At 38.6% G+C, this 26132-nt stretch overlaps 2 protein-coding genes across 4 annotated transcripts; one reads left to right on the top strand and one right to left on the bottom strand.

Annotated features, from left to right (window-relative positions):
• Window positions 1–2875: 2875 nt before the first annotated feature.
• Window positions 2876–6732, bottom strand: LOC122867746 (phenylethanolamine N-methyltransferase-like). Its single transcript, XM_044178913.1, has 3 exons — window positions 6512–6732; window positions 5218–5428; window positions 2876–3757 (listed from the first exon to the last, which is right to left on the bottom strand). Exons 1-3 carry the CDS (start codon window positions 6681–6683, stop codon window positions 3319–3321), a joined length of 822 nt encoding a protein of 273 aa, XP_044034848.1. The 5' UTR covers window positions 6684–6732; the 3' UTR covers window positions 2876–3318.
• Window positions 6733–11934: 5202 nt separating this feature from the next.
• Window positions 11935–25722, top strand: aldh18a1 (aldehyde dehydrogenase 18 family, member A1). 3 transcript variants are annotated; one of them, XM_044179022.1, is made up of 18 exons: window positions 11935–12357; window positions 12575–12684; window positions 14137–14288; window positions 15331–15480; window positions 16017–16121; window positions 16242–16400; window positions 17331–17421; window positions 17824–17948; window positions 19272–19416; window positions 19927–20000; window positions 20222–20321; window positions 20805–21025; window positions 21237–21374; window positions 21563–21758; window positions 21953–22074; window positions 22322–22508; window positions 24250–24345; window positions 24532–25722. In XM_044179022.1, the coding sequence occupies exons 2-18, from the start codon at window positions 12594–12596 to the stop codon at window positions 24726–24728; spliced, it is 2349 nt and encodes a 782-aa protein (XP_044034957.1). In that variant the 5' UTR covers window positions 11935–12357; window positions 12575–12593; the 3' UTR covers window positions 24729–25722. The 3 variants fall into 3 exon arrangements, with proteins under 3 accessions (XP_044034957.1, XP_044034958.1, XP_044034956.1); XM_044179023.1 differs by having other exon boundaries at window positions 11935–12362; window positions 16242–16394; XM_044179021.1 differs by having other exon boundaries at window positions 11935–12362.
• The last annotated feature ends 410 nt before the right edge of the window (window positions 25723–26132 follow it).

Here is a 26132-nt window from a genome sequence, read left to right as displayed (position 1 = left end):
ATGAATATTTGATAGCATGTACTGGTCACAATATGCTAAATTACCTAATTATATAATCATCAATTTATACTTGATTATATTAATCTATATATTTATTAGGATTATCTATACATGTATGTATTAATTTTGTCTTATTCAATGTTGCTTATGGCATCACTAAGTTATGTCTTTCATTTGCTAGTGCTTATTTCAGTATTAATACTACTAGCAGTGTTAGAGTATGGATCTCTGTAACAATTTCAGTTTCATTGATTGTTTGTCATTATGAGTCCATTGATTGTACTTTTTACTATTCTGACCATTGTAAGCACTTATGAATTGATTATTTATGGTATATACCTGTTGAATACTGCTTGAGATTATCGATGTGTCAATGAAGTACTGAACGTTATATTGATGATCAAGTTTAATTTAGTTAACAGTGATATGAATGAATATGATAGACTTGGATGTAGTATACCTTGATAGATTTTTCAAATGACTGTCATATGTTACATGATTCGATTAAATATTTTCTATGCATATGATAATAGTGTCAAGTACATGAATATGAGTGTTTGAATCATGAGTTCATAGAACTAAGTGACTTCATGAGACTCTTCATGTTATGACATGCTTGTATGCAGATGATGTAGAAGAAGACTGATGCTGCTTAATATGTCATGAGTTAAAGATTACACTCAGTGTCTGAAGTGAATCGACTGCCATAGCACGAGGACTATGAGTTCATGAATCACTGACTGAAATCAGTGTCGTGATACTGCAGACTGGCGCAACTGGTACAGCAGAATGGTATGCACATGACTGCATGTTAGCGATCTGTGATACTTACTTATGGAGTGCATTGAGTATGTGAGTGGAGGTAGTCAAGTGACGTACTCTGATGGACAGTTCCCAGTTCAAGTTGAAACGGGAGCGTGAGATGATAGTCGTATCCTAAGAATGTAAGTATCATAGCAACGATTGGAGTGATCTACTGATACTAGAACCAGAGTTCAGGTAAGTACTGGTATCTAGGTCATGGTAAGACAGTTCACTGATGAATGGTTGTACTTCAGTGGTATGGTATGACCATGAATAGATCATACACGCATGTTCCAGTACGACCTACGCGAATATCACTGAGCCGACAAGACGACTACATGACATGTTAGTCACAAATGTATTGATCATCATGGAACAGCTTATGGATTAACTCTGAGTCTTACAGTATTCCTGCTTAAGTATGTATAGTTCTCTTGTATGAATCAGCTATTCAGTTTTTCGATTTACAACGCTATGTTTACTTACATGGCATTATACCAGTATAGACTATAGTTACTTACTCCAGTTCTTGACACACAGCTCAAGATAACTTCCAGTTGTTGCAGGTGGCAACAAACATACATTTGCAGATAACATAAAGACCATCTTATGCATATTTTACAAACATGTAAGATCCAATTGTATCTGTAGTGTCATGGTCAAAGTGAAAAAATGTTTGAGGGCCCTGATCTCATACAGTTTGTCCAGAGATACACGATATACTACAGTATGATAAATATACAGTAAAGAGGAATAGGCGGCAGAGCCAATCCCTATTGGAATTTAACCCAGAAACTGTAGAGTTGCTTCTAAAGTTATAAAACAACTCTTTCAGTTTGCTTTCTTCAACCTTGTAGACATTTCCATGCAAGGTCAAGGAAATCAGAGGAGGATGGATTACAGATGATTTGAGCACAGCCACAGCAGACCAGATTAAGTCATATCAGACTGATTCAGCTAATCATGATAATGCAGCACAGTTTTTCTGGTTTGATACTATACACAGGCTTTTTGTAACATGGCGATTATGGCAAGCATGATCTGTTTGGGATGGCAGAGATGAAAGGTAGGAACTGAGAGATGACCTATTTTTTCAAAAACAACATATATATGATGAGTGTGAAGATTCATTCTTGACCTTGTATATAAATTATGTTTTGTGTTGGTTGCTAATAAAACAATTATAATGGGCTGTTGGTGTTGGTGTGATTGTATGTCTGTAGAATTAACCTGTATTAATGTACAATGCTCTAATCATATTTCTTTTCTGAAAAAAAGAAATCCAAAACACTCTATTTGGCATTTCAGTTACCACATGGAGTCATCATGTAATTTTGGATATGTAACAAAGTGTTTGAATACAGCAAATGACAGTGAGTTTTATTAAATGAGGACCCTGAGCAAGTTTTTGCACTTTTACGATCTTTGTTCTTATGCATTTGTGAACAGCCTTGGATGTACGCCGAATATTTGTGTTCTCTACCACAGTTATAGTTTATCCACTTTATCCTAACACCTCTGTTTACCTACAGAATTAACTGTTGCAGTTGTAAACTAAATTCAATCTATCAACAAAGTCTGGGCAATAATGTAGATTTGTTTTGGGTACCATGCTTGATATTTGAGGAGCAACTCAAAATGGCCAAGTACTGATGCCCAGTGTTCAATACTTCCAACCATATTCTTAGATTCATATCTACACTGATCTAAAATAGCATAAAAATGGATACCATAGCAAATATTAAGATTAACCCATAGAATTGCAACAATATGCGATGATGGATGATTTTTAAAGCATTTTTTACACATAATTGTATTATCAAATGTACACTGCTTCCACCCATCTCTGCATCCATCTATTTCAATATCTACAATACATTTATATCAACATATTAATGTCAGTCTGAGATAAGAAAACATCATGAAATAAGCTTTGTCTTAGCATTGCTTATTTATTCACATTATCACAAATTACAAAACACAATAGGCAACTCATCAACCTCTTAACTGAATAACAGTTAATTGAAAAGAAGCTTATAGCATATCAAAATATACTGTTTATAAACTGCTTGAAAGTTGCTATGTTATGATATTATATGATATGCTGAAAACAAAAATTGAAGCATTACATTCTTGATGCTGTAGTTGCTGTGTTTGAACTGCAGGAGGCAATGTGTAATTACATTTCTAACACTGAAAGCTCCTCTGGCAACAAAAGGGGAAGTCATGTACTTATTCACCCTCAGAAAAGACATTTACAGAACCAATACAATGGAATGAAGTGAAATATTTAATTCAAATGTTTGTGTCTTTACATTTTTTCCCTTGAGAGTCCATTGGAATATTTGTAAAATGTATCACTGATAATCCCATTTTTATTTGAATTTTTTGCTGTGCTAAACCATGCATTTATCTTGGCTTAATCTATAATATTTTCATCTGGATAGTTACTTCTTCACTTTCAACTTTAATAACCTTTATCTATCCTCTTTACCAATTCTCCCACTTTACCTTTTAATCCTTTCTTGCCTTTACAAAAAACACCCCAGTCACATCATCGACCCCCACCCTCATGTCCTGAGGCAGTGTGTAAACCTCCAGCCTGATCAGGGTGTAGCCACTCTTCTTCAAACTATCACAGACCTGGGCCTCACTCAGTGGGACCACAGGGATCTTTACCCCTGGCCCCCCAAAATAGTAACTCTCTCCCAGGGCTCCAATGAGCAGGAGGTGGCCACCAGGCCGCAGAAGCCTCCCAATGTGGCCCAAAGCCCTGGTGAAGGCAGCCAGGTCAGGGCTGACGCTCTCCAGACAGAAGCAGGACACGAGACAGTCGGCCCCTGCTGAAGGAAGGGCATCATGGGCCAGAGGCTGAGGGCGGTGCACGTCAATGGGGAGGATGTCTGTGATGACCTGACGTAGCTTTGCAGCTTTCTCTGTCCATGCTGAGGGCCTGGTAGAGACAATATCAATGAATCACCAAATTACATTAAAACAACTACTGTAAATGCACAATACAGCATTAATCTGCACTGTCTGTAGCATTTTTAATACAGTTCATACTGTGAGTTGACACAGAAGCACACTGCAATGCATGATAGTGATTTAGGTGTTAATTATATATTCTAAGGGCATAGCTCTAGGGATGGCAATGGCGGTCTGTTGGTCAGTCGGTCCACCACTTTGGTCCAAATCCACAATCATTCTACTGGGCCATATACGACAGAATCAGCAGAATGAGCCTGACCCTGGTAATGGTCCTCCTAACACTCTGGCCAGATTGCCAAACTGACCTGCCATCCTGGCATGAACCAGACCCTCGCCTTCCTCTGCCAGCACTTCTGGTGGTCCACCATGGAAAAAGACATACGTGAGTTTATCTCAGCCTGCTCGGTCTGTGCCCGAAACAAAACATCCACTAAACCCTCTTCTGGTCCGTCCTCTGCCCACACCCAGCCATCCCTGGTCACACATAGCTCAGGACTTCATCCCGTCTTCTCCCATCCAACAGTAATACAATCATCCTCACCCTCACTGTTCTAAAGCAGCTCACTTCATTCCACTTCCCAAACGCCCATTTTCCAAGGAAACGTCAGAACTGCTGGTGAATCACGTGTTCCGTTTGCATGGCATTCCCTCAGACATTGTTTCCGACAGAGGACCCCAATTCAGCACTTGATATCAATGTCAGTCTTTCCTCACCCACAGACCATCAGCCAGACCAAGCGGGCCAACCAGGAGATGGAGACTGCTCTGGGCTGTGTGACATCTTCTAATCCTTCCTCATCAAGTGCCCAACTACCCTGGCTAGAATATGCCCACAATACCCTCACCGATACAGGTATGTCACCTTTTGTGTGTGTCCTTGGTTACCAACCCCTTTGTTCCCAGCCCAGGAGGTCGAGGTTGCGGTTCACTCTTTCCGTGACCATCTGCGCCGCTGCCGTCGAACTTGGAAAAATGCCCGAGCTGCCCTTCTTTGTGCCTCCACTAGGGCACAGTCCCAAGCCAATCATTGCTGCACCCCAGCTCCAGTCTACACCCGAGGCTAAAAGGTATGGCTCTCCAAATCAAGGCACTTTTATTATTGTCACATTAGGTGGTACAAGAGTGACAGTACAAGAATGACTCATTGCTCAATGAGAGGGCCAGAATAAAACATGAGAACTTATGACCCTTTAAAGAAGATGACTGATTCATTCTTAGGATTATGAAACCAATATGAGGGAAAAATTGTGTTACCACAAGGAAAGAGAATTCTTTTTTCTCTAGGACATACTGTACATTACAAATATAAATAATTTCCTGATGATGATACTATTCTAACAACGATCTTACTTCATTCATTCATATTGACTCTGATATTTCAAGATATCTCAAGTCTTCAAAAAGTTTAAAGGGATCTGGTCGTACCGTCGTCCCTCCAGTTTGCAGACGTGCTGCAGGTAGGGTGTCCAGTCCAGGCTGCAGCCTCCCTCATCCTGCAGCCAGTGCCTCAGCTCCTCTCTGTTGACCTCCAGGAAGTCTGTGAGGAGCACCTTGCTGAAAACCTCACAGCCACTCAGCACCTGGTACAGGGTGGGACCTGAACCTATGTCCACCAGCAACTCACCACTCACATCACCTGGAAAGGTAGAGGAAAGAGAGAGAGAGAAGAAGTGAGACTGAAAAGGGCTAAGGTACAAGGTAATTTATTTATCATTTTCCAACACAAGGATGTATAATGAAATAATAATAATGGAGAGAGATCAAAATACCTTCATTAATATGCAGCTCCTATTAAATTATCTCAACATTAGACACAATAATAGATTCAGAATATCAATTAAATTAAACTTATCCATGAGAAATGACAAATATTTGGTGACACCAAATGCAAAATATATAGATTCATTTGATATTTTATACAGTTGAGTACCTTGAGTTCTAGATAAGACATAAAAATTCTTTGGGTTTGAACAGTGTTTTGGATCCACTTTACATTTTTTTGGGAATAAAATAGTGATTTATTTTAACTGACTGAATTAGGAGAAAGGGAAATAGGGAGTCGAAGAGGCAAGTGTGTTGTATTAGATTTCAGTGAAAGAGTGAGAGAGAAAATATCAGAGGAGAAGCAATGCGTTTGCCTCTTACAGAAGTCAAATTATTGATGTGAAATTAAACTAAACACATATTATTATTGAATGATTATTGAAATCAATGTACTAACGTACGACATTAGAAAGACAAATAAATCTGATTGACAAGAGCTGTGACACTGTTTACAAAAAAAAGTTCGTAAACTTTTGAAGTAAGTGTCTTAGTGGTAGAGCGGGTCATTCACCAATCGGAAGGTCAGTGGTTCGATCCCGACTTCTACCAGCCCACATGTCGAACTGTCCTTGGGCAAGACACTGAACCCCAAATTGCTCCCGAGGGCTGTGCCTTCGGTGTGTGCAAATGGTTAGTTACTTCTTTGAACTGATAAGCAGTTAGCACCTGCCATCAGTCTGTGAATGGGGTGATTGTGATATGTTGTGTCAAGTGCTTTGAATAGTCGGAAAGGCTAGAAAGGTGCTGCTCAATTACAGTCCATTTAACATAAGAGATTATCATATTAGTTGTATATCAGGTCACATGTTTAACTCCATTTTTATAGCATTTTATTGAGCATGGAGTGTTTTGGAATGAAGTTTCCATGATCCATCACCCCATCTCCTTAACTTACCTTCATTGAAAGCTCTATGCAGACATGCCAGTTTCCACGGCACAATGCTGTCCTTTCTTTCAAAATCAGCCCGTGGTGGAGTGTAGTTATACTGTAGATACGCTGCAGGATCAAATCTCTGGTAGAAGGCTGCCATGGCCGCTACTCCATTCTCTTTTCCCTTTTCTTCCATCCTTTTGTTTGTGGATCTACCTAACCCCTCTGTTTAGTTGTCAGCCTTTAGGTGCACTGCTACCCCATCAACCGCCTTATATACCTGGGTGTGCGGGTGTGTCTGTGTCATTATGTGTGTGTCTATGCTTTGGGCTACTCTGAGTTTCATGAGCAGAGATAGCAATCCTTTTTTGGGTTCGTGTTGCTGCCTGATAGCATTTGTTCTGTTCACCTTCCCTGCCCTGAGGCACTGATACCATCAGATCAGGGGGCTTCCTCCAACACTACACCCACTAATGGACTCCTCACATGGCTTTCAGGTCTTCCACCCACCTTTCATTGGCCCTCCATATCTCCACAATCATTCTACAGGGCCTTTTACACACAAACAGTACACAAGGTTTGTCTCAAGCAACCATGTTTGTAAGGCACTAACAGGCTTATCTCAAAGACAAACAGCTTTGTCTCTGTCTGCCATTTTACTTTGGTGATGTTTGTATCAAGTGGCAGAGAGATGGGGAATGGTGAGTAGTAGCAAGGGAAAAGAAAAGTCTCCCATGTTGACAGGCGATATTAGATCATTGCAAAATCAGAGGTTGTCATAAGATGCAGAAAGAAGATGTATATTATTATTTTTAGCAATACATTTATAAATATAAATGGTTTCACTATGTCCATCAAAAAGCAAGTTGACAGCCAAGAGGAAGAAAGAGCAATGACATATTTTGCTAAGAAGCTCATGTGAAAGCTTAAAAAAAAACATTTTTATTTTTATAGAGTAATTATTTTTTGGTGAAACTGCAAATGCCGTGTGCATTTTGGAGATGCAAGTATAAGAAAGTATTGGAAATGCAAATTAAAGTTCTGGTTTCCAGAATATTTAAATCCACATCTTCAAAAGATTTAAGAATTTAAATAGGCTTTTACCTGTGCAAGCAAAGAAGGTTAACCCCACAATATAACTGATAGTCATTGATACTAATATTCCAGGGGAATGGATGACTGATCACAACTTAAAATGTTGTCCTTCTTTTCCAACCTTGAACACCACAGAATGGGGAAGGGCTATATCCAACTCGATCAGTTTTCCAGTATCACAATAACCTTTCTTGTGATGAAATAAACCAATTTTAAATGGCGTATTATTGACTTCAATCACAAAATCTTGTGAAAATAATAAAGACATCTGCTGTTTGTACACTGGTGGTTTACATTTAAGATGCATGCCAAACTTGACAGTTTTACATCTGCTTTACTACAGGAATTTAGTGTCTCACATGACATGTATTTTCAGTTTGCGCAGGCTAACAATATCTAAATCAACAAACTTATCTTCTCACATCACTGTAGATGTACAGTATTGTGGTTATTTTGTGCCATGGAATGGGACAAATCTTATTTATTGCTCCAGTAAAATGGGTTGCTATATTTTGAAACGCCTAGCTACAGTGGCCAGCTGACAAAACAGTGAGCTTCATCCCCAGATTGAATTAATTTTCCATCTATTTCCAACGTATCCAAAAGCAGCAGCTGAACCAATGTGGAACATAGCCATGTAGTAATCAAACGTATTCTCCCCAGGAGTCTCTTAACACCTCGCTCATCCCTGGCAGCTGAACCAGAATCCCGAATACACACACACATACTGACCTTCTTCAGACATCCAAAATATTACAGTGTCCAAGGAATATTTGGGATGTGGAATTCTGCCAGATGATTTAGTTAAAATTAGGATATTTGGAGATTACAATGTGAGTCAGACTGACTAAAAGGGGTCGAGAGTTTTCTTTTCCAGGAGAATGTTACTAAATTCCCTTTGGCATTACTTCTGAGTCTGCAAACATTCAGTGTCTGTGGTTTTTGGACAGAAATGTGATCATAAAAGCTGGAACATTTTCCCATTTGCAAATACAACCCTAGGAAGAAATAAAACAGCTTACATTTAGAAATATGAGCATGTATTTTTATATTTTAATATCTAGTTTTATTACAAACAAGAACAATCAAAAAGAATTAAGCTGCAAACAAAAATACAGTTGTGCTTCGACTAATAATTTTCTTTTGTTGAAATATTTAGTATGTTTACCAAGAATGAAAGTTTCAGCCCAGGAACCTTGGCAACATTGTTATCTTCACCACAGTCTTCATCTCACTTGTCTCTAACACAGTGCTCTTCGGCCTCATGGTCACACAGCATACTTCCTCCTGGATATGAACTGGGCCTCGTTGCACCTTCGGCTCCATGGCAGAGGGGTCGGAGATAGGCTGAAGGGGTCGTCTGGTTGACTGTGTTTTGGGATGTGGGTAATTCTTGCTGATGGCCCCTGAGAGGAAACGCTGGAGGAGCCTCCTGGCCTCCCAGTGTTTTGCTGAGCGCTCTGCCTCCATCACTGTTGGCCTGTAAGAGGGTCAGAAGCCATACACACACATAAATGAAAATCTGTACTGTATTCATTGAAAAATGCCTTTGACTGTAACAGTATCTCGACATAAAGTATGTGTACTTCATTTTCTACATTTCGTGTTTCCTTCTTAGTGTGTTGGTTAAGTGTCATCACAAATATGCTTGCCTCTATCACTACATCACTCAACATCATTGTAAATGAGGGACCTCCCTCAATGAGTTTTCAAGTTTAAATAAAGGTAATGATAATAATAATAATAACACCCTTGCTTCATTTTTAAATATTATTCAGTGTGAGTCTGTTCATGTGGATGACATTGTTACTAACCTGTGGTGATGCTGGGGTATGAGGGTGAGGCTGTGCCAGTGAGCCATGTAGCTCTGTCCTCTCTGCCAGTCCTCCTCCAGGACGCTACAGTCCAGCTCAGCTCTACCTGCCCCACCAACACTGCACATCCCTGCTGACTCCACCAACCAACCACCAATCCTGTCTGGACTGTCTCAGTCTGGATAGGAGAAGTCAGAAAATTCTCCCATTAAATGTACAGATAGGCGCTCCTACACTGTGTATTGTTTATATAATTGACGACATAGCAACATTTGAAGTTCTTATCACGCCTTTGCCAGACATCCATACTTAATTAACATCTTGGACACATTATTTTTGTGACTAACAAGCTTAATCAAAAATAACTGAGAACATAAAAATATGGACTGTTGAGCTGAAGGGGGATATATGTTTTTAATTTTTAATATTGAGATCATGTTCATGAGTAAATGAGTGCATGGTCAATACAATTTGCAGATCATATGAAAGCTAGTCTGGAGGCCACAAATCATCTTGCTGACAGTGTCATTGATTTACGTTATAATGTTTTCCAAATTATTTAAAGCGCAATTTGTGATGAAAAAAAGGATATGGTAAAAAAAAAAAAAACATTAAAAAGGATACATTTCTTTAAAAAAAATAAAGTAATAATAATAACAGATAATAAAAACAGAATGCAACTTACTTTTTCTGCTGATTATTTCTTCTAACAAATCTTCTTTCCACTCACTCTTTATGTTGCTACTTTTCTATTTACTTCTGGCACTCTTTCCCTTTGAAGTTTGTCTTTGTCAGAACTGTTCCACAGATAAATTTTGATCTTCAATGGAGACAGTACAGCTCCTCTGATCTTCTCTGCTCTTCTTCAGCTGATAACTGGTGAGCTTGACTATGTGGGTTGAGTATTAGGGGGGTTACATAGTTGTGTATCTGCAGCTATTTTAGAGCGGCTCTGCTACCACCTAGACATGCTGATATCAGAAACAATCCACATGCTGCCACGAACTGAGACATAATGAATGATGCACACATACACACTCCAACACAACACAACCCAATTACTGTATTAGCGTACAAAGTTCTTCAAAGAACCCTCAAGTTCTATTTTTCTAATTTAGAAACATATATGACAATGAGACTAAGAGTCTGCGGCCATGCCAATGCTTTATTGCCTGGTTTTTAAGGTTTTACAGAGGTGCTACTTTTAATATGACATTGTGATTTGTTCCAATCTGTTACAAGGTTATGGTGATATTAGGTGCAGTATTAGGTGTTACTGTTTGTTGGGTTGTGAATTGTTCCTTCCAACTGTCTTCTGTGGATGTTTTTTTTTTTTTCATGACCAGCAGTTACGGGAATTTTTCTGTTGCAAAATAATATGGGGTTCAGTTTTGGCAATTACATTTTTGTTTCAGTTGGAAAAATCAATACTTCTACTAATTCGAAGGGATTGAAACGAACAGACCTGCAAGTTAAAAGGTTGTGCCGATACAGTACACACACACACATCGACACACAGACTCGTACACAAACACATATAGTTAGTGGATTAGTGTAGCCAGAAGTAAGGTAAGGGTCAGTTCCTTCCCTTGAGTCCGATGGACAGATAAAAGAGCGAAGAGAAGGGGGAACACAGCAGAACAGATAAAGGGCAAAAGCAGACAACAGAGAAAAGAACAGGACATATATAATAGAATAATACACATTTAGCCTGGGCTACAGGAGCCAATTCTGTTATCTATGGTCCTAGGGGCAGTGGGAGTCCGACAGTGTCAGTCAACTCTGCTCTGGGTTACTTTGCCTTTAGTCACAGCAAAACAGTGCAGGTACAGAAAACTTTCATCTCCCCGTGATTTTTCAACCACATGGTGCAAATGAAAGTTGCACTGGTTAATAAAAGAACGCATTAGGACAGTTGGATCCTATACACTCTTGTCTTCCTATTAGTTCCTATCAGATTAATAAACTGAGAATAATAATAATTTAAGAATGAAGACCTTCATGGAAAACATTTGGTTTTAAACTGTGGTGGCCCTATATGTTGCAACATATTGTAAAATATGGAGTTAATTGTGTGAAAAGCAATGTGTTTGTTATTGCTATAAATAATCATTGATGAGTCACAACTTTTATGCATTATATTATGCACATGAGTTGTGTGCTCCTATTATATTGTTTCCAATGATACCAAATATGTCAGACTGAGTTTATGGGAAATGTACAGAAAATGCAGTTATTGTTATTTTTATTTTTAAAAAATGGTGTGTTGGATTTGAATATAACACAATGTAAGAACAAGCAGACAATGTGTTGTGTGTTATTTTCATAAAGTGTGGATACCTATCTATACTGTATATATATGTTTATATCTATACATATCTATATTTATAATTCTCTAACTATAATATCGTATTACAATAATTATTTTTTATTATTAACGGCATTATTTTTCGTTGGTTAAAAAACCTGATGCAACCAAGGCATTTAGCTTTTCATTACAGTTTTGTTTTGAAACGTGACACTTTAAACGACACTTCCGTTCTTTTTCCGCATTTCGCCGGCTGAACTGACGCAGGATCCTGACACTTCACCGCCAATTTACAAGGATTTTTCTACTGAAAACTATTTTATACAGCCCACGATTGAAAAGCAACATTTTACATGAATGTCAACGCGACTAAGCATGAGAAATGAATCGTTAGTCCTTTAGCGGGAATTAATTTACAGACGTTATGGTAACGTTAGCGTGACGGCCGGTTTAACGTTAGCTAACGTTACACTTGTTGCAAACTGTAGTGACAGTTTCATCAGCAGCTCTTTCAGTTAGGGGAGGAGTCGTGCACATGCAGAGCCCACCTCTGTTTAAGTTTTTGTGTGATAAATGGAAGAATAACGAGTTAAAGAAGATGAACAAAACTCAATAGAAGAAGTTACACAGGACTTGGGCTGGGAATTCAGGAGGTTAAGTAAGAACAAACGCTCATCATTAACGTTACAATCTAGGGAAGCAGTAGGATAATTATATTTTCACTAAGTTACATTGGGATACAAGGGATCATGTTGGCATTTAGCTAAATATATTACTCATTTCTAATTGTTCAGGTAAATACTACAATTGAATGTCTTTGATGCTGATATTGTGTGTGTTGCTCACTCTCTATATGTCTCTTTGTGATAGTAAAGGCATTAAAGTGACAATGATGCTGCGAAGGCTGACCCTGTGTTCAAGGATCCCACTGGATTTCCAGAGACACGTATGCCGGTTGCTCATCAGACCACTGACACAAGGCAAGCAATGCTGCTGTGCCACATTGTGATACAGTATGTCCCAGTCCGTTCACAGCCATCACAGTCAATCAGCAGCCTTGATCACAGAAAAGAAAAACAAACTTCTTACACCAGATCTTTAGATAAAAAGAGAGGATTATGTTGTAATATACAGTAAAGGCTCTGTTTCTTGATTAGTCAGCTGACAGAATATTAAACTATTTCCATATGTGATTAATCATTTAAGTCACATTGTCTAGTCCTAGCTTCTCAGTTTAAAAGATTTTCTGCATTTTTCTATGTTATGTGATGGTAAACTGAATTTCTTTGGGTTTTGGAGTGTTGTTTGACAAAACAAGCAATTTTAGGACATCACTTTGGGCTTTAGCGACCTGTAATTTTCCTATTTTCTGACATTTTATAGATCCAACAATTAATTGATTTATTGAAAAATAATACAGATGAATCAATAATAAAATGTTAGTTGCAACCCTAAAATTAACAGTTCTGATCATTCATTAGCCATTTATCAAGCAGAAATGCCAGATTCAATTTAATTTTTTTATTTTTGACTGTTGCTCTGACAAAACAAGCAATTTGAAGGGGTCACACCAGCCACAGGTTTTCAGACATTATATAGTCTGCATGATTTATTGATTAATTATAAAAATAAAGATGAATTGATAATGTAAATAATTAGTTTCAGCCTTAAAAAGCTCTTTCTTACAAATTCAAGAGCATCTATCATCTATCATTTTCTACTAAAAGTACATGAATGTGTTCATGATTTTATCAACATAGTCAATTCAGTAACTGCAGACAGAAATACACCTGATAAACTGCTGTTATAACAAACTGTGCAGACTTTTTTTTTTACCTACTCTATTCTGCACAAGATGTCATGGGCCTCTCTCTCCCCCTTTCTCTCTGTCTAGCTCTGCCCATCTCTCCCATGCGCCTCATTGCTCCGGAGAGATGTGTAATGTCAGCACAGGCTTTTCTGCTTGCTTTGCTGATGTGGCAGTTTGAAGGCTGTGATTATCTAGTTTCCCAGGTTACAGATGGATGTAGGGGAGGGCTTTATTCTGTTTGTCTCACGTAATCAATGAAACAAAACACAAAACATGCTTGTTTGTTTGTTTTTTCTTATTTTCCTTTCTGATTTAATTTTCAGTAGATTGTTTATTAAAAATAGATCTCCTAACTAAGTACCTCATGTGAATTAGATGAAAGTTATGGTATGAAAGGTTTGAGAGAACCTTTAGCAGGTCTGCCCTTCAAAATCTGCATTAATTACAACAAAATATATTGGATTTCTCCTCAATGACTGATCTATCTTTTTCTGTTTAGGCATCCTTCCATTGCTGAAAGTTATTTCTCCTTGTGTTTTGCAGATGAGTAACATTGAATAAGTGATAAAACACTTTTCTTTTTTCACCAGTAATGTAAAAATAACATTCTCCCGCTATACAGTTCCCCAGGGGAGGGCCCATGGCAGCTCCTTTGCACATCGCAGTGAACTTCGTAAGGCCAAGAAGATCGTAGTAAAGCTCGGCAGTGCTGTGGTCACCCGTGGTGATGAATGTGGCCTGGCTCTGGGGAGGCTGGCCTCCATTGTGGAGCAGGTGAGCGGTCAAATACCAGCACAAACTGTACTTTCATGAAGTATAAAATAACTTTCAGGTCCTGTAGAAAATTCTTGGTAGGGAAGAAAATCAGCAAGAAATAAATGTTTTGACGCCATTTGTTTCAAGTTCTGTATGTAAATCCATCAGTCGGTGTTTGTGATTTTTCCCATCCACTACAGTTTATGTTGATCTGTAGACCAGCTCACAAACGTACATATATATCTGCATTTTTCAGTGTACTTTTTCTGATTTTAACTTATTTAATTTTTTGTTAATTATTTTTTTGTTGTTACATATTTAATTTTCCTCTTCTGCTTCATTTTACTACCCATCTATGAAGATGTATTGGTGCGGTGTAACCTTTTTATTATTAGAAAGAGCAGCAGAAACCCTTGAAAAAGAGATCTCAAACTCTACCTCAGACTACCTGATTAAATAAAGTTTATATGAAAAGAAAATTCAGACGAAAAAAACATTTTCTCACCTACCTCCAGTGGTGTGTGGTCCTGCAAATAGTTTTAGTTTTATTTTCCCAGGTTTTGAGAAATCTTTCCATAACAATACATCAGGTAAATGGACTTTTGTTGCCATTTAATAATGAAATACTCAACAGCAACATCTTTCTCTGGAACCAATGTCCTTGTTACGCTGGATAATCCACCAAACATGCTGTGAACAATTTTCATAAGGATTGTTTTTTTTGGTTGTTGGACAGTAGCTCCAATAAAAGACACATTGCACTAAATTTTTAAATATAACTTTTTTTGCCTAGAGCACCACAAGTGTAACTCCATTCACCCCATTGTCTTGGGGTGGAAGCAGAAATCTCAGCGACAGATACAGTATCTCAAAACATCCACAATTAAAACAAAAAATAACATCATGGCTAGTTACCACTACGGGTAAGTAAGAAAATATCGTTTTTTTGAAATTGTAGTGAACTGAACTTTTAAAGCTGAATCCTCAGTGAGTCTGAACAAAAAAAAAAATCCATGGACACAGCTGTGGTGTAGTCCTAATTGGGTGTATTGTCTTACAGGTGGCCATGCTGCAGAATCAAGGCAGGGAGATGATGATTGTCACCAGTGGAGCAGTGGCCTTTGGCAAGCAAAGATTAAGACATGAGATCCTGCTGTCCCAGAGTGTCCGACAGGCGCTGCACACAGGACACAATCAGCTCAAAGACATGGTAAGAAAAGGTGGATAAAGGTGTTGGTAGTGTTAAAGTACAGAGAGATTGATTTAGAGTAAAATCAAGAAGAAACTGCAGCTGCTGCTCTTTGTGGGTTGAAACTTTCAATCATGTAAGTAGAGGTGACCTCAATTCTTTGGTATTTTGTTGCCATAGTAAATCACTGTCATAAAAACCAGCACCAAATACTTTTTTTCTTAAATATACAGTGGATGGACACAGTTCTGTCCAATATAATGCAATACAATATAGCCTGTAATAAATACTACCTTTGTGAAGCTTGATGTTCAGTGTTTCTTGAGACTGTGTCAAATAGATGTTGATCCTCTGTGGTAAGTAGTTTATGCTATGGTGCCAGTGTATTGATTGTCCTGCAATATAAGGTGTTCTGTTATTTTTGTCAGACCGTTAACACACCTGTCCTGGCGTAGTATGGTTTGATTGAAGCGTGTGTCTGAGCAGCCAAAAAGCTGAAGAGATCTTTTTACTCAGAAAATCAATGTAACCAGATGTCTACTGCATTTCTCTTGCAGTCTTTGCCAGTGCTGGAGGCCCGGGCCTGTGCTGCGGCTGGACAGAGTGGCCTGATGGCCCTTTATGAGGCCATGTTCACCCAATACAGCACTTGCACTGCACAGGTACTTTAATATACTTCATAGCAAAAAATACTCACTTTTGAAATTCCCAAGAAGCCTATGTATTATGCAGAGTTACTCTGTTTTTAATCCTCTGCTCTGTCCCGCCTCCTGTGCTGTCAGGTCCTGGTGACAAATCTGGATTTCCATGATGACGAAAAGAGGCAGAACCTGAACAGCACACTGCAGGAGCTGCTGCGCATGAACATCGTGCCCATCATCAACACCAATGACGCTGTGGTGCCCCCGCCGGAACCCAACAGCGACCTGCAGGGGGTAAATGTGGGTACATACATTGGGGGGCTGTGCTGGTAGTGGTGATGGTGATGTGGCAGTAGGGGTGCTGAGGTTGGTAGAGACAGCTTTTATATATTGTAGACAGTCAGTTTTCATTAGCTACAGTATTTTCTATCATCCACACACACACTGAAACGCCTCTGCCACCCTGCCTCACCTCATCAGTTCTGCCCTCAACCATTAAGGCATGTGCATGCAGGGAGGGGATGGATGGCAGTGCATGCAGTTACAAGGAAGGAGGTACTGTCAGAAGGGGCATGGACTAACTTCTGTAGGTAGATGCCTCCTTTACCTGTTCTCCTGCAGAATTTTCTAACACATCTTTTTCATGGAGATAACTCTACCTCACTCTCTCTGTCAGTTTTTTTTTTTTTTTTGAAATTTGAGAAAAGTAGAACAACTGTTTGATTAATAAAAAGCTTTAATAAAAGCTAAAATAAATTACTGTATTTGGTATGACATCACTTGTTGGCAAAAAACAACAATGAAAATCTAAAGGGTTTGCAAATCATTTTGGGTCAACTCAACTTGTGCTTGACTAATGCATACATAATACATCATTATTTTGAAAACTTAAATGGACTTAATGTGACTGTTTTTGTCTGAGGTATTGAGTTTATCATCCAGAGAAATTTGCACTGGCATGAAAAGATGGACCCCTGCGTCGTTGATAATTTCACTTTTTCACTGGTCCCCTAAAATTTGCCCTGTTGTTCCTGCGGAGTGACAGTTTGGTAATAGAAGAACATTTTGTACAGTTTTAAAGTACATAAGTATTTAGGCATTTGTTTCTATTTATCAGCTTGCCTCTAGCCCTTAAGAAAAGGGTCAGATGGGTAAATGGCAGATGGCTGACTTTCTGCCACTGTGTTTCTGTCTTTGGTAGCTTACATCAGCAATTTTCTGTTTCTGTAGGTGATCAGCATTAAGGACAACGACAGTCTGGCGGCGCGGCTAGCTGTAGAGATGAAGGCTGACCTGCTCATTGCGCTGTCTGACGTGGAAGGTATGTGTGTTACCACAACAACAGTCTGGGTCAACTGTTAGGTAACAACACCATCTGTCTGCGCTCTTCACTGGGATAAAAAACCCACCCCTCTCAGGGTCAACTGAGAGTCATATGGGGGAGACAAAAACAGATCTTCTGCCTTCCTGTTTGAAATTGATGCTGATGGGGTTGCCACAAGGTGTGCGCACATGAATGTGTCAGAGGGTCCATTCAGTATCAATTGAGTAGATTTAGAAGGCTGACTGAGAATCAATGTCATATAAAATTTATTTATAATCAATTTAGTGACCCAGGTGCTAGTATGTGTGACAAAAGTTTTAGGTTTGTGTGTAATGCTGCATGGTGTATTTTAGACCCATGTATGATCATGAAGTTGTGTAAGAATTGTTGATTTCTTAGGACTGTACAACAGCCCCCCTGGAACAGATGACGCCAAGCTCATTGACATCTTCTACCCTGGAGACCAGCAGTCCATCACCTATGGTACTAAGTCAAGAGTTGGGATTGGGGGCATGGAGGCCAAGGTATGTTAAAAATCCTCAATCACTCTGTTTTAAAAAAAAAAAATATATACATGTTTTTTTTTTTTTTTAAAGCTGTTTATTTACTTACCATGTCTTAGTAGGCATTCATCAGATGTGATTAAGTGCAAAGCTTCTTGTACTATGGATTTTTCTACTTCAATTTTCTACTCATGTTTAGAGGAGAACATTTTATTCCCAAGCCTGTTAATGAGAGATTTTAACATAGATTTATTTATTTATATATATTTTAGATTTTTTTTTTTTAAATATAACCTGATACTCTTTTCCAGAGTGAGTGCAACAGTAGACTGACCCACAAGCAGCTGTGGAAAGTAACAAAGTACATTTACTCAAGTATTGTAATTAAGTACTTGTACTTTACTTGAGTATTTCCATTAAATGATACTTTATACTTCTTTTCCACTACATTTCAGAGAGAAATATTCTACTTTTAATTCCACTACATTTTGCAAAAAATCAGTGTGTAGTTGGGGCTTCTTGTCACATTTCAGATGTGTATGAGTTTCTGGCTTTTCCACCAAAGAGACATTTCCCTTCTAAACTTCTCACATAGTTTCATTTAAATAACTGCTCAAATTATCCAATATTTCACAAAAAAGCCGTTTCAGTCCAATTTCCAAAAAATCTAAACAGATTGGTGTATCAGAACTCCTCTCCATTAATGCTCTCACGACCCCTCAAATTTTTCTTGTGACCCTTTGGAAGGGCCTGGCCCCTATATTGGGAACCACTGGCCAACTGTGTATAAAGTAGATTAAACCAGCTGCACCTAAACCAGCTACAACAGTAAAATGCTGCTTACACACTGATGCATCAATATTAACAATCTATTAATGTCATGATAATATCAGTCAAAGGGGCTATTTGTTTGCAGAACGAATACTTTTACTTTTACTAAGTACATTTTGATGATATGTCTGTATTTTTATTTAAGTAGATTTTGAATGCAGGACTTTTACTTGTAATTGAGTATTTTTCCATTGTTGTACTGGTACTTTAACTTAAGTAAAGGATCTGAGTACTTCATCTATAAGTGCCTAAAATTTCATACTGGAACTATGTTAAGTCAGCTGTATTTTAGCCAAGTGTTCATGTGACCCTTTTGTGCCAGTTGCCTGTGTTCAAAGTGAAAATATATGAAATATTATCCTCCTTCTTTATGTAATGTACATGTGTGTAAGGTAACATGGTTTTGACACTTATGTTGAGATTGTAACACATCCTTTTAAAAAGTAAAGATGTCAAGTAGAGACTTTAATGAGACTATTTTAAAATTGTGTGTTTCTTCGTGTTTTTATGCAGGTCAAAGCTGCCCTCTGGGCTCTGCAAGGTGGCACCTCAGTGGTCATTGCAAATGGCACCCACCCCAAAGTGACAGGTCATGTCATCACTGACATTGTGGAGGGCAAGAAGGTGGGAACCTTCTTCTCTGAGATCAAACCTGCTGGTGAGTTCACCTGGGCTGCATGCTCTCTCTCTTAACCTCTTCTTACTAATGCAGCCACACTAAAGCTGCAGCTTCTGCTGTTTTATACACTCATTTGCCAATTTATTAGGTACATGTAGCTAAAATGAACCCAGTCTTTAATATTATGGTAATTTTGGAAGCTGTAGTTTGTAGTGCTGTCAAGTTTTGCATTATAGTGTAAGTAAGTCTTTCTAATATTTTGTCCACCGTGTATATATCAATGAGGGTAGACTAAATATAGAAACACCTCATTATAACCCAAGACAGTTCAACAGCACCACAAACTACCGCCTCCAAAATGATCATAAAGTTGAATCAGCATCTCTGTTTTTATTTATTTTATTTTTTTAAACTTAACATTATAACCTTCATGAAGGTAGGATTTTTTGTAGGACCCTTGTATTAGACTACATTAGTTTTAGCTAGGTGTACCTAATAAACTGGCAACTGAATGTACGTTAAGTGAAGTTTGTCCTGTCCCTTCACCAGGCCCAACTGTGGAGCATCAGACAGAAATGGCACGCAACTCTGGAAGAACTCTGGCATCTCTGCACCCAGACCAGGTGGCATATTGTTTTAAATAAGAACAAACATGTCTATTCTTGTTTTAGTTAACATCATAATTGTTTTTGATGATTTCAGAATATTAAAAATAGGTTTAAAATAGGTTATAAACACTGGTTAATCTAAGCTTACCTTTATGAGATATAGAGAAACACTGACCCATTGTGGATAGAGGTACTATATGCTCATCCTGCCTGTATTTGGTTGACTGTGTTATTAGAGGAGTGAGATCATCTGCCATCTAGCAGAGCTGTTGACTGAAAAGAAGGAAGAGATTCTGGCTGCCAACAAGATGGACATGAACCTCGCTGTAAATGCAGGTAACCGAGTGTGACATTCAGTCAGTTTGTCAGGTTTAGATAGGATGTAGCAGTGTACAACCTGGCAAAGTTTGCAGCAGTGTTTTTCATTTTTAGAGTCCATAATATTTACTTCATAGATTTTTGTTTTTTTAAATTATTATTAATTAACAATTCTTTTGCAGAGGGAAGTGTGAACATGTACTCTCTGGTGTTTCAGGTCCTTCCAGAGAAATATAAGCTCTTGTATCCATAAAAAGATTTTTATCAACAGATTCTTCTGACAGAAAAGAATCAAATCTAATTGTCATTGCTTTCTTAATATTGCAACATAAACCTAAGAGAGAATTTTGTAAAAACTTCCAAATGGACAGTTCAATTCATATCTCTCCACCAGAGGGCACTCTATCACTTTCCCTCTCTATGGATTGCCTCAGTTAATAAGAGTTGGATCCCATATCACCTGATAGCAAAGTGTAACCTTGCTCTCCCTCCTTTCTATAGGCCATTTGCCACCAGCCATGCTAAAGCGCTTAAGCTTGTCACCAGCCAAACTTAACAGCTTGGCCATAGGTCTGCGCCAGATAGCTGTGGCTGCCCAGGACAGTGTGGGTCGTGTGCTGCGCAGGACCAGGGTTGCTCACAACCTGGAGCTGGAGCAGATCACTGTGCCTGTTGGAGTTCTTCTGGTCATCTTTGAGGCCCGACCTGACTGCCTGCCACAGGTATTCAGGCAGAGCTACCACAACACACACAGATCTGGCAATTTAAAGATTGTATTAATTTTTTTAAGTTTTTTTTAGTTAAATAGAGTATTGGTAAATGCGAACATATTGCGACGTCACATCAAACACTTTTGTTTGGAAATGTATATACATTCTAACAAATTTCTCTTGATTCTCATTCATTCATCACAAACCCTGTGTTTTTCTCCAGGTGTCAGCATTGGCCATAGCCAGCGGCAATGCACTCCTGCTGAAGGGAGGCAAGGAGGCAGCCAACACCAACCGTATCCTCCTCCAGCTCACCCAGGAAGCCCTTTCCATGCACGGAGTCAGAGAAGCTGTGCAAATGGTAAAATTTGTTTCCTACACATTTATTACAAGGCAATACAAACCTTATTTAGCACATTTCATAGACAGATAGAACTCCGAAGTCTAAAAATGCATCACCTCAGTCAGTCAATTAGAAATCAGCTCAAGCAAGCCTGTACAGCATGTACTTCTAGCTACTGTGGTTAACAAACCTGTATTTGTTACAAGGTGAGCACTCGTGAAGAAGTGGAGGATCTATGCCGATTGGACAAGATGATCGACTTGATTATCCCTCGAGGTTCATCCCAGCTGGTGAGGGACATCCAGCGGGCGGCCAAGGGCATCCCGGTGCTGGGTCACAGCGAGGGAATCTGCCACGTCTACGTCGATGCAGACGCCTGCGTTGACAAAGTCTTAAAAATTGGTCAGCATATATAAATCTACTTGCTGACTAATACTGTAGAAGTTCATGTGTACATTTCTACTGTTTTTAGTTGACTAATTTACCAAATGTTAGTAAATCGTGGCTGTGGTGCTGGTAGGCCAGTTCTGCCAGACATGTATGTTAGATTACAATTATGAATATGTCAGTAATTGACTGATATTTTCCCCTTCCAGTCAGAGACTCCAAGTGTGACTACCCAGCTGCATGTAATGCCATGGAAAGTCTGCTGATTCACAGGGACATCCTCAGGACCCCATTGTTTGACCAGATCATTGACATGCTGCGCACTGAACGGGTAAAGCACCAAATACATACACATTAGTCCGCATTCACATTAGTACAGTAACTTATAATGAAATTTGATTATAGTTGACTTTTCTGCAGAAAATATTATGGTAGTAAAATTTAGATACTTTACTAGTCATCCAATTTTAAATGTACTAAATTTTTATATATTGTAACTCATCCTTAAAAAAACAGGAGGGCTTGTTAGCTTATCTTTTATTTATTTTTTTTTTATTGTATCTGTGTGGTGTCATTAGGTGAAGATTCATGCAGGCCCTCAATTCGCCTCCTACCTGACATTCAGCCCATCAGAGGCAAAGTCCATGCGGACAGAGTACGGTGACCTGGAGTGCTGCATGGAGGTGGTGGACAGCATGCAGGAGGCTGTGGACCATATTCACAAGTATGGAAGCTCCCACACAGATGTTATCATCACAGAAAATGGTAAGTGGCCCAGTGTGTTAGTATTTTTGTTGTTTCTTTTTTTTTTTTTTTTTTTTTTGTTAAAAAACCTATTCTACCAAAAAAAAGCAAAAATTAATGACTCAAAAGATGCACTCGCCTATTATTTTGGTTATATCTAACCTCACCATGGTCTGAAGAGTACTTGGTCAATTTTGTCCTGCTCCATGCCTCTTCATGTAGGTGTCTGATATACATCAAGTTCTCACTCTCTTGATTCCTTTTCCCCGTCTATATCACTTTCTGCCACAGTCACTAATGAGCAGTGACACTTTGTTGTCAGGATGAGTGCACAGCCTCCCCCTTTGACTCCAAAATAGGGGACAGAGCCCATTTAAAATGTAGAGCAGATGCTAAAACACAATTTAAAAGACTTGTCCCCGTCATAATTTTGGGTCACATTTAAACACATTTCTGTCTTTCAAGTGAGTCTTCATTCTGCATCTTTAACTCATATTGATTGAAACCATTCTGTTCAGTGTCCAGAGTATTTCCTGACTTAATGGCTGTGGCCATATTGCATGGTGACACATTGCCATTTTTATGAGACGTTCATCTGTCTGGCAACTTTTAGGAATATCATGAAATCTTGATGGGAATTAAAGGTTTTGCTCACCTAAATAGCGGTGCTCGTAACATGGATAGACTGCAACAATAGGAACCCTTCTAAGAAAGAAATCCTGTACATAATAAAAATGCATGGAAAGACTGAGGTACAAATTCCTCATAAAAGGTTAAAATACAAATATGCAGAATGCTTCACACATTTATTTAGGTGATCAGAATAAAACAGTGAGCAACATTTGAAAAATGCAAGAAAAAGTGTGCTGTTCACATTTCTACATTGAGGATTAATCTCACCTGCAGTGGAGGATGTGCTGCTGCCATCTGGTGACCACAGAAGGTACCTCAATTAATTTAAATTTAGTTGTTTGTGTCGATGTTGGCTAATGTCAAAGTAGAGAGAGAGATTTATTCGAATGATAGATACAATAGATGGAAAGTAGATACACTGGATACAATATGGACAGATAGAGAGATAGATAATAGAGACACACTGGATAAAATATGGATGGACAGATGAAGATAGATAGATAGATAGATAGATAGATAGATAGATAGATAGATGGGTATATATATAAGTACAGTATATACATGTACAGACAGACAGACAGATTAGTGGATTGGTAGATAATCTGTGAAGTCATCAGGAGAAAAACCTGCCTTGGCTCCTTGTCCAAACATTTCAGCCTGATTTTATTCATTAATACAATATTTGTTCATTTTTTACATCTAAATGAGCTGGATTTAATTTTAAAGCCATATAGCAACTCAATGATTTCTCCTGATGACATTTGGACCTATAGACTTGTCCACATTATTCTGTCCAAGATGATAAAAATGATATGTGGATTGTGTTTTTGGGTGGAAGTTCACAGTTCACATGACTGAAGAGCTTATAACACTGGTTGTGTACTAAAATAACATCAGTAATGGTATTTGTGATTGCAGTAGCAGCAACCTGTAATTATGCTATGAAATCCTCAGAACTGCAGATTTTCTCTTATTCGGTGCATTAATGCTTCATTTCAACTAAATTTCTCTGGCATAACTATAATAAATAGTTGTCATCACATACTTCATGTTAATCCCTGAAAGGCTGTTCAATCGGAGATTCAAGGCTGTGAACTAGGAGCATCAATAAGCTGTCTTTCTCTTACAGAGGACACAGCGGAGCAGTTTCTGCAGCAGCTGGACAGCGCTTGTGTTTTTTGGAATGCAAGCTCACGTTTCGCTGATGGCTACCGCTTTGGACTGGGTATGTGGTGGTCTTATCACCATATCATCTGTCTTTTGTTGCCTCTTTTCCTGTGAAATCTTTTTCAGTACCATACATATTCTTACTTATTTGTTATTCTGTCTCAGACAACTGCACACTCTTTCAACACATGTGATATGATGTTTACCATGCTCACTTGCTGTCTTTCTTTGGCTTTGTCTCTAGGAGCAGAGGTAGGTATTAGCACGGCTCGTATCCACGCCCGTGGCCCTGTGGGCCTGGAGGGGCTGCTCACCACCAAATGGGTCCTGAGAGGTGATGGGCACACAGCAGCTGACTTCTCTGAGAATGGTACCATGAAGTACCTCCATGAAAACCTACCTGTCGGGCAGCCTCTTGCTGGGCAGAGGGACAGCAACTAGACCACAGACTTTTAAAATACTCACTAAGCCTTGACATTGGTCAAAATGGTTTGCATTACCCATCAGCAGCTCCCCTGGGGTCTTGTTGTGGATAATGGCTGATGTCACTGTTTTAGACCTCTGAAGTACACAACATGGAGAGAGACGTTTAACACACCAATGGTCCATTCTGTCAGCACAACCAGAAAGTTGTCCCTGTTCAGACTGTACTGTTGTTCACGGACTAAGAGTTTACAAATGTGTTAAATTCTACCTCAGCTTATTATACTTTTAATTGAGTTAGGTAAGTCACCCTCATAGGCTCCTGCAGGAGATATGATGTGGCGATTACAACACATAATACGTCCACAATAATACATTAATTGGGGAAACTGAGTTAATTAAGATTACTTGAGGACAAAGTAAATACACAATTCCAGGTTGAATTTTCTGTATGTTTCTGAATGTACAGGTATTTTGATTAGATGATTTGTAGGTAATTTCAGACATGGACTAATGCCACACTTTGGCATTTGATAGTAGAAATTTTTTTTTCTCTTAGTTTAACCAAATCCTGGTATGTTACAGATTTCCTGTATTAGAGCTTACATGATTAAAATGTTTGGTATGACAAACATATACAAAAGTATCAGAAATTTACCAGTTTTGTTTTATAGCGACGTGAGTTTAAAATATGCTCCAGCTTGTATGCATCCATTTTATTTACTTTTTTTTTTTTTATTTATCTGATCATTGTTACAAGTTATGCTCATCTTTCCATGCTTTGCTGCTTTCCTGCTTGTTCCTTGGGGTGCCCAAAGCCTCTGTCAGAGCAGGAACAGTAATTGACAAGCTGCCTCCTTCAAGCTGGAGGGGAGAACGCAACTGCTTTTAAATTAAGCTCTGTAACATTCCAGCCTCTGAGCTCCTATCTGATGTCTTGCAATGCACACTTAAGGATTGGTTTGGGTTGTTTAACAGCAGTATTGTAAAATAAAAAAATGTTGAAAAAGAATATTTTTGGGATATTTTTCTTACTTTCTTTGATTTTTGCAGTTAAAATGTTAAGGATTTACACACGTGTTCTTTCCTGGCACTAGTGTTTCTACTTTCACAAAGAACACAAATTAATGGGGGAAAAAAAGTCGTACTGATCTGAAAAACAGATGTCTAAAAAGGGCCTTTTTAAAGTTGCCCATAGGGGAATTCGCATTGCTGGAAGTGGGGCAAGGAAGATGGAAGACAATACTATAGAGGTTTAATTATCCAGCCATCAGAAATGAAAAGAGGGAGAAGGAGAACTGAGACTAATAATGGAATCACAGGCTTATGTTCGTCGTTTCTGTTTCTTTCGTTTTCTTTCTCTTTTCTAGCATCTAAAGAATTCATTCTCCAAAATGCGCTACTTACCCTTCAATCAGCTTC

This window comes from Siniperca chuatsi, linkage group LG20 (genome assembly GCF_020085105.1).
Source record: "Siniperca chuatsi isolate FFG_IHB_CAS linkage group LG20, ASM2008510v1, whole genome shotgun sequence".
Taxonomy (NCBI): domain Eukaryota; kingdom Metazoa; phylum Chordata; class Actinopteri; order Centrarchiformes; family Sinipercidae; genus Siniperca; species Siniperca chuatsi.
Note: the sequence above shows the minus strand (reverse complement) of the source record. Positions and strands in the feature narration are given on the sequence as shown.

Bases quoted from the DNA above. Each gene is read 5' to 3' on its own strand.
- LOC122867746 (XM_044178913.1), bottom strand. From the start codon at position 6,683: ATGGAAGAAAAGGGAAAAGAGAATGGAGTAGCGGCCATGGCAGCCTTC. The intron at 5,429-6,511 runs GTAAGTTAAGGA...CTACCTTTCCAG, and splicing joins GCATAGAGCTTTCAATGAAG to GTGATGTGAGTGGTGAGTTG. The intron at 3,758-5,217 runs GTACGACCAGAT...TGTCTCTACCAG, and splicing joins TGCAAACTGGAGGGACGACG to GCCCTCAGCATGGACAGAGA.
- aldh18a1 (XM_044179022.1), top strand. From the start codon at position 12,594: ATGATGCTGCGAAGGCTGACCCTGTGTTCAAGGATCCCACTGGATTTC. The intron at 17,422-17,823 runs GTATGTGTGTTA...TTGATTTCTTAG, and splicing joins TGCGCTGTCTGACGTGGAAG to GACTGTACAACAGCCCCCCT. The intron at 21,759-21,952 runs GTCAGCATATAT...TTCCCCTTCCAG, and splicing joins TGACAAAGTCTTAAAAATTG to TCAGAGACTCCAAGTGTGAC.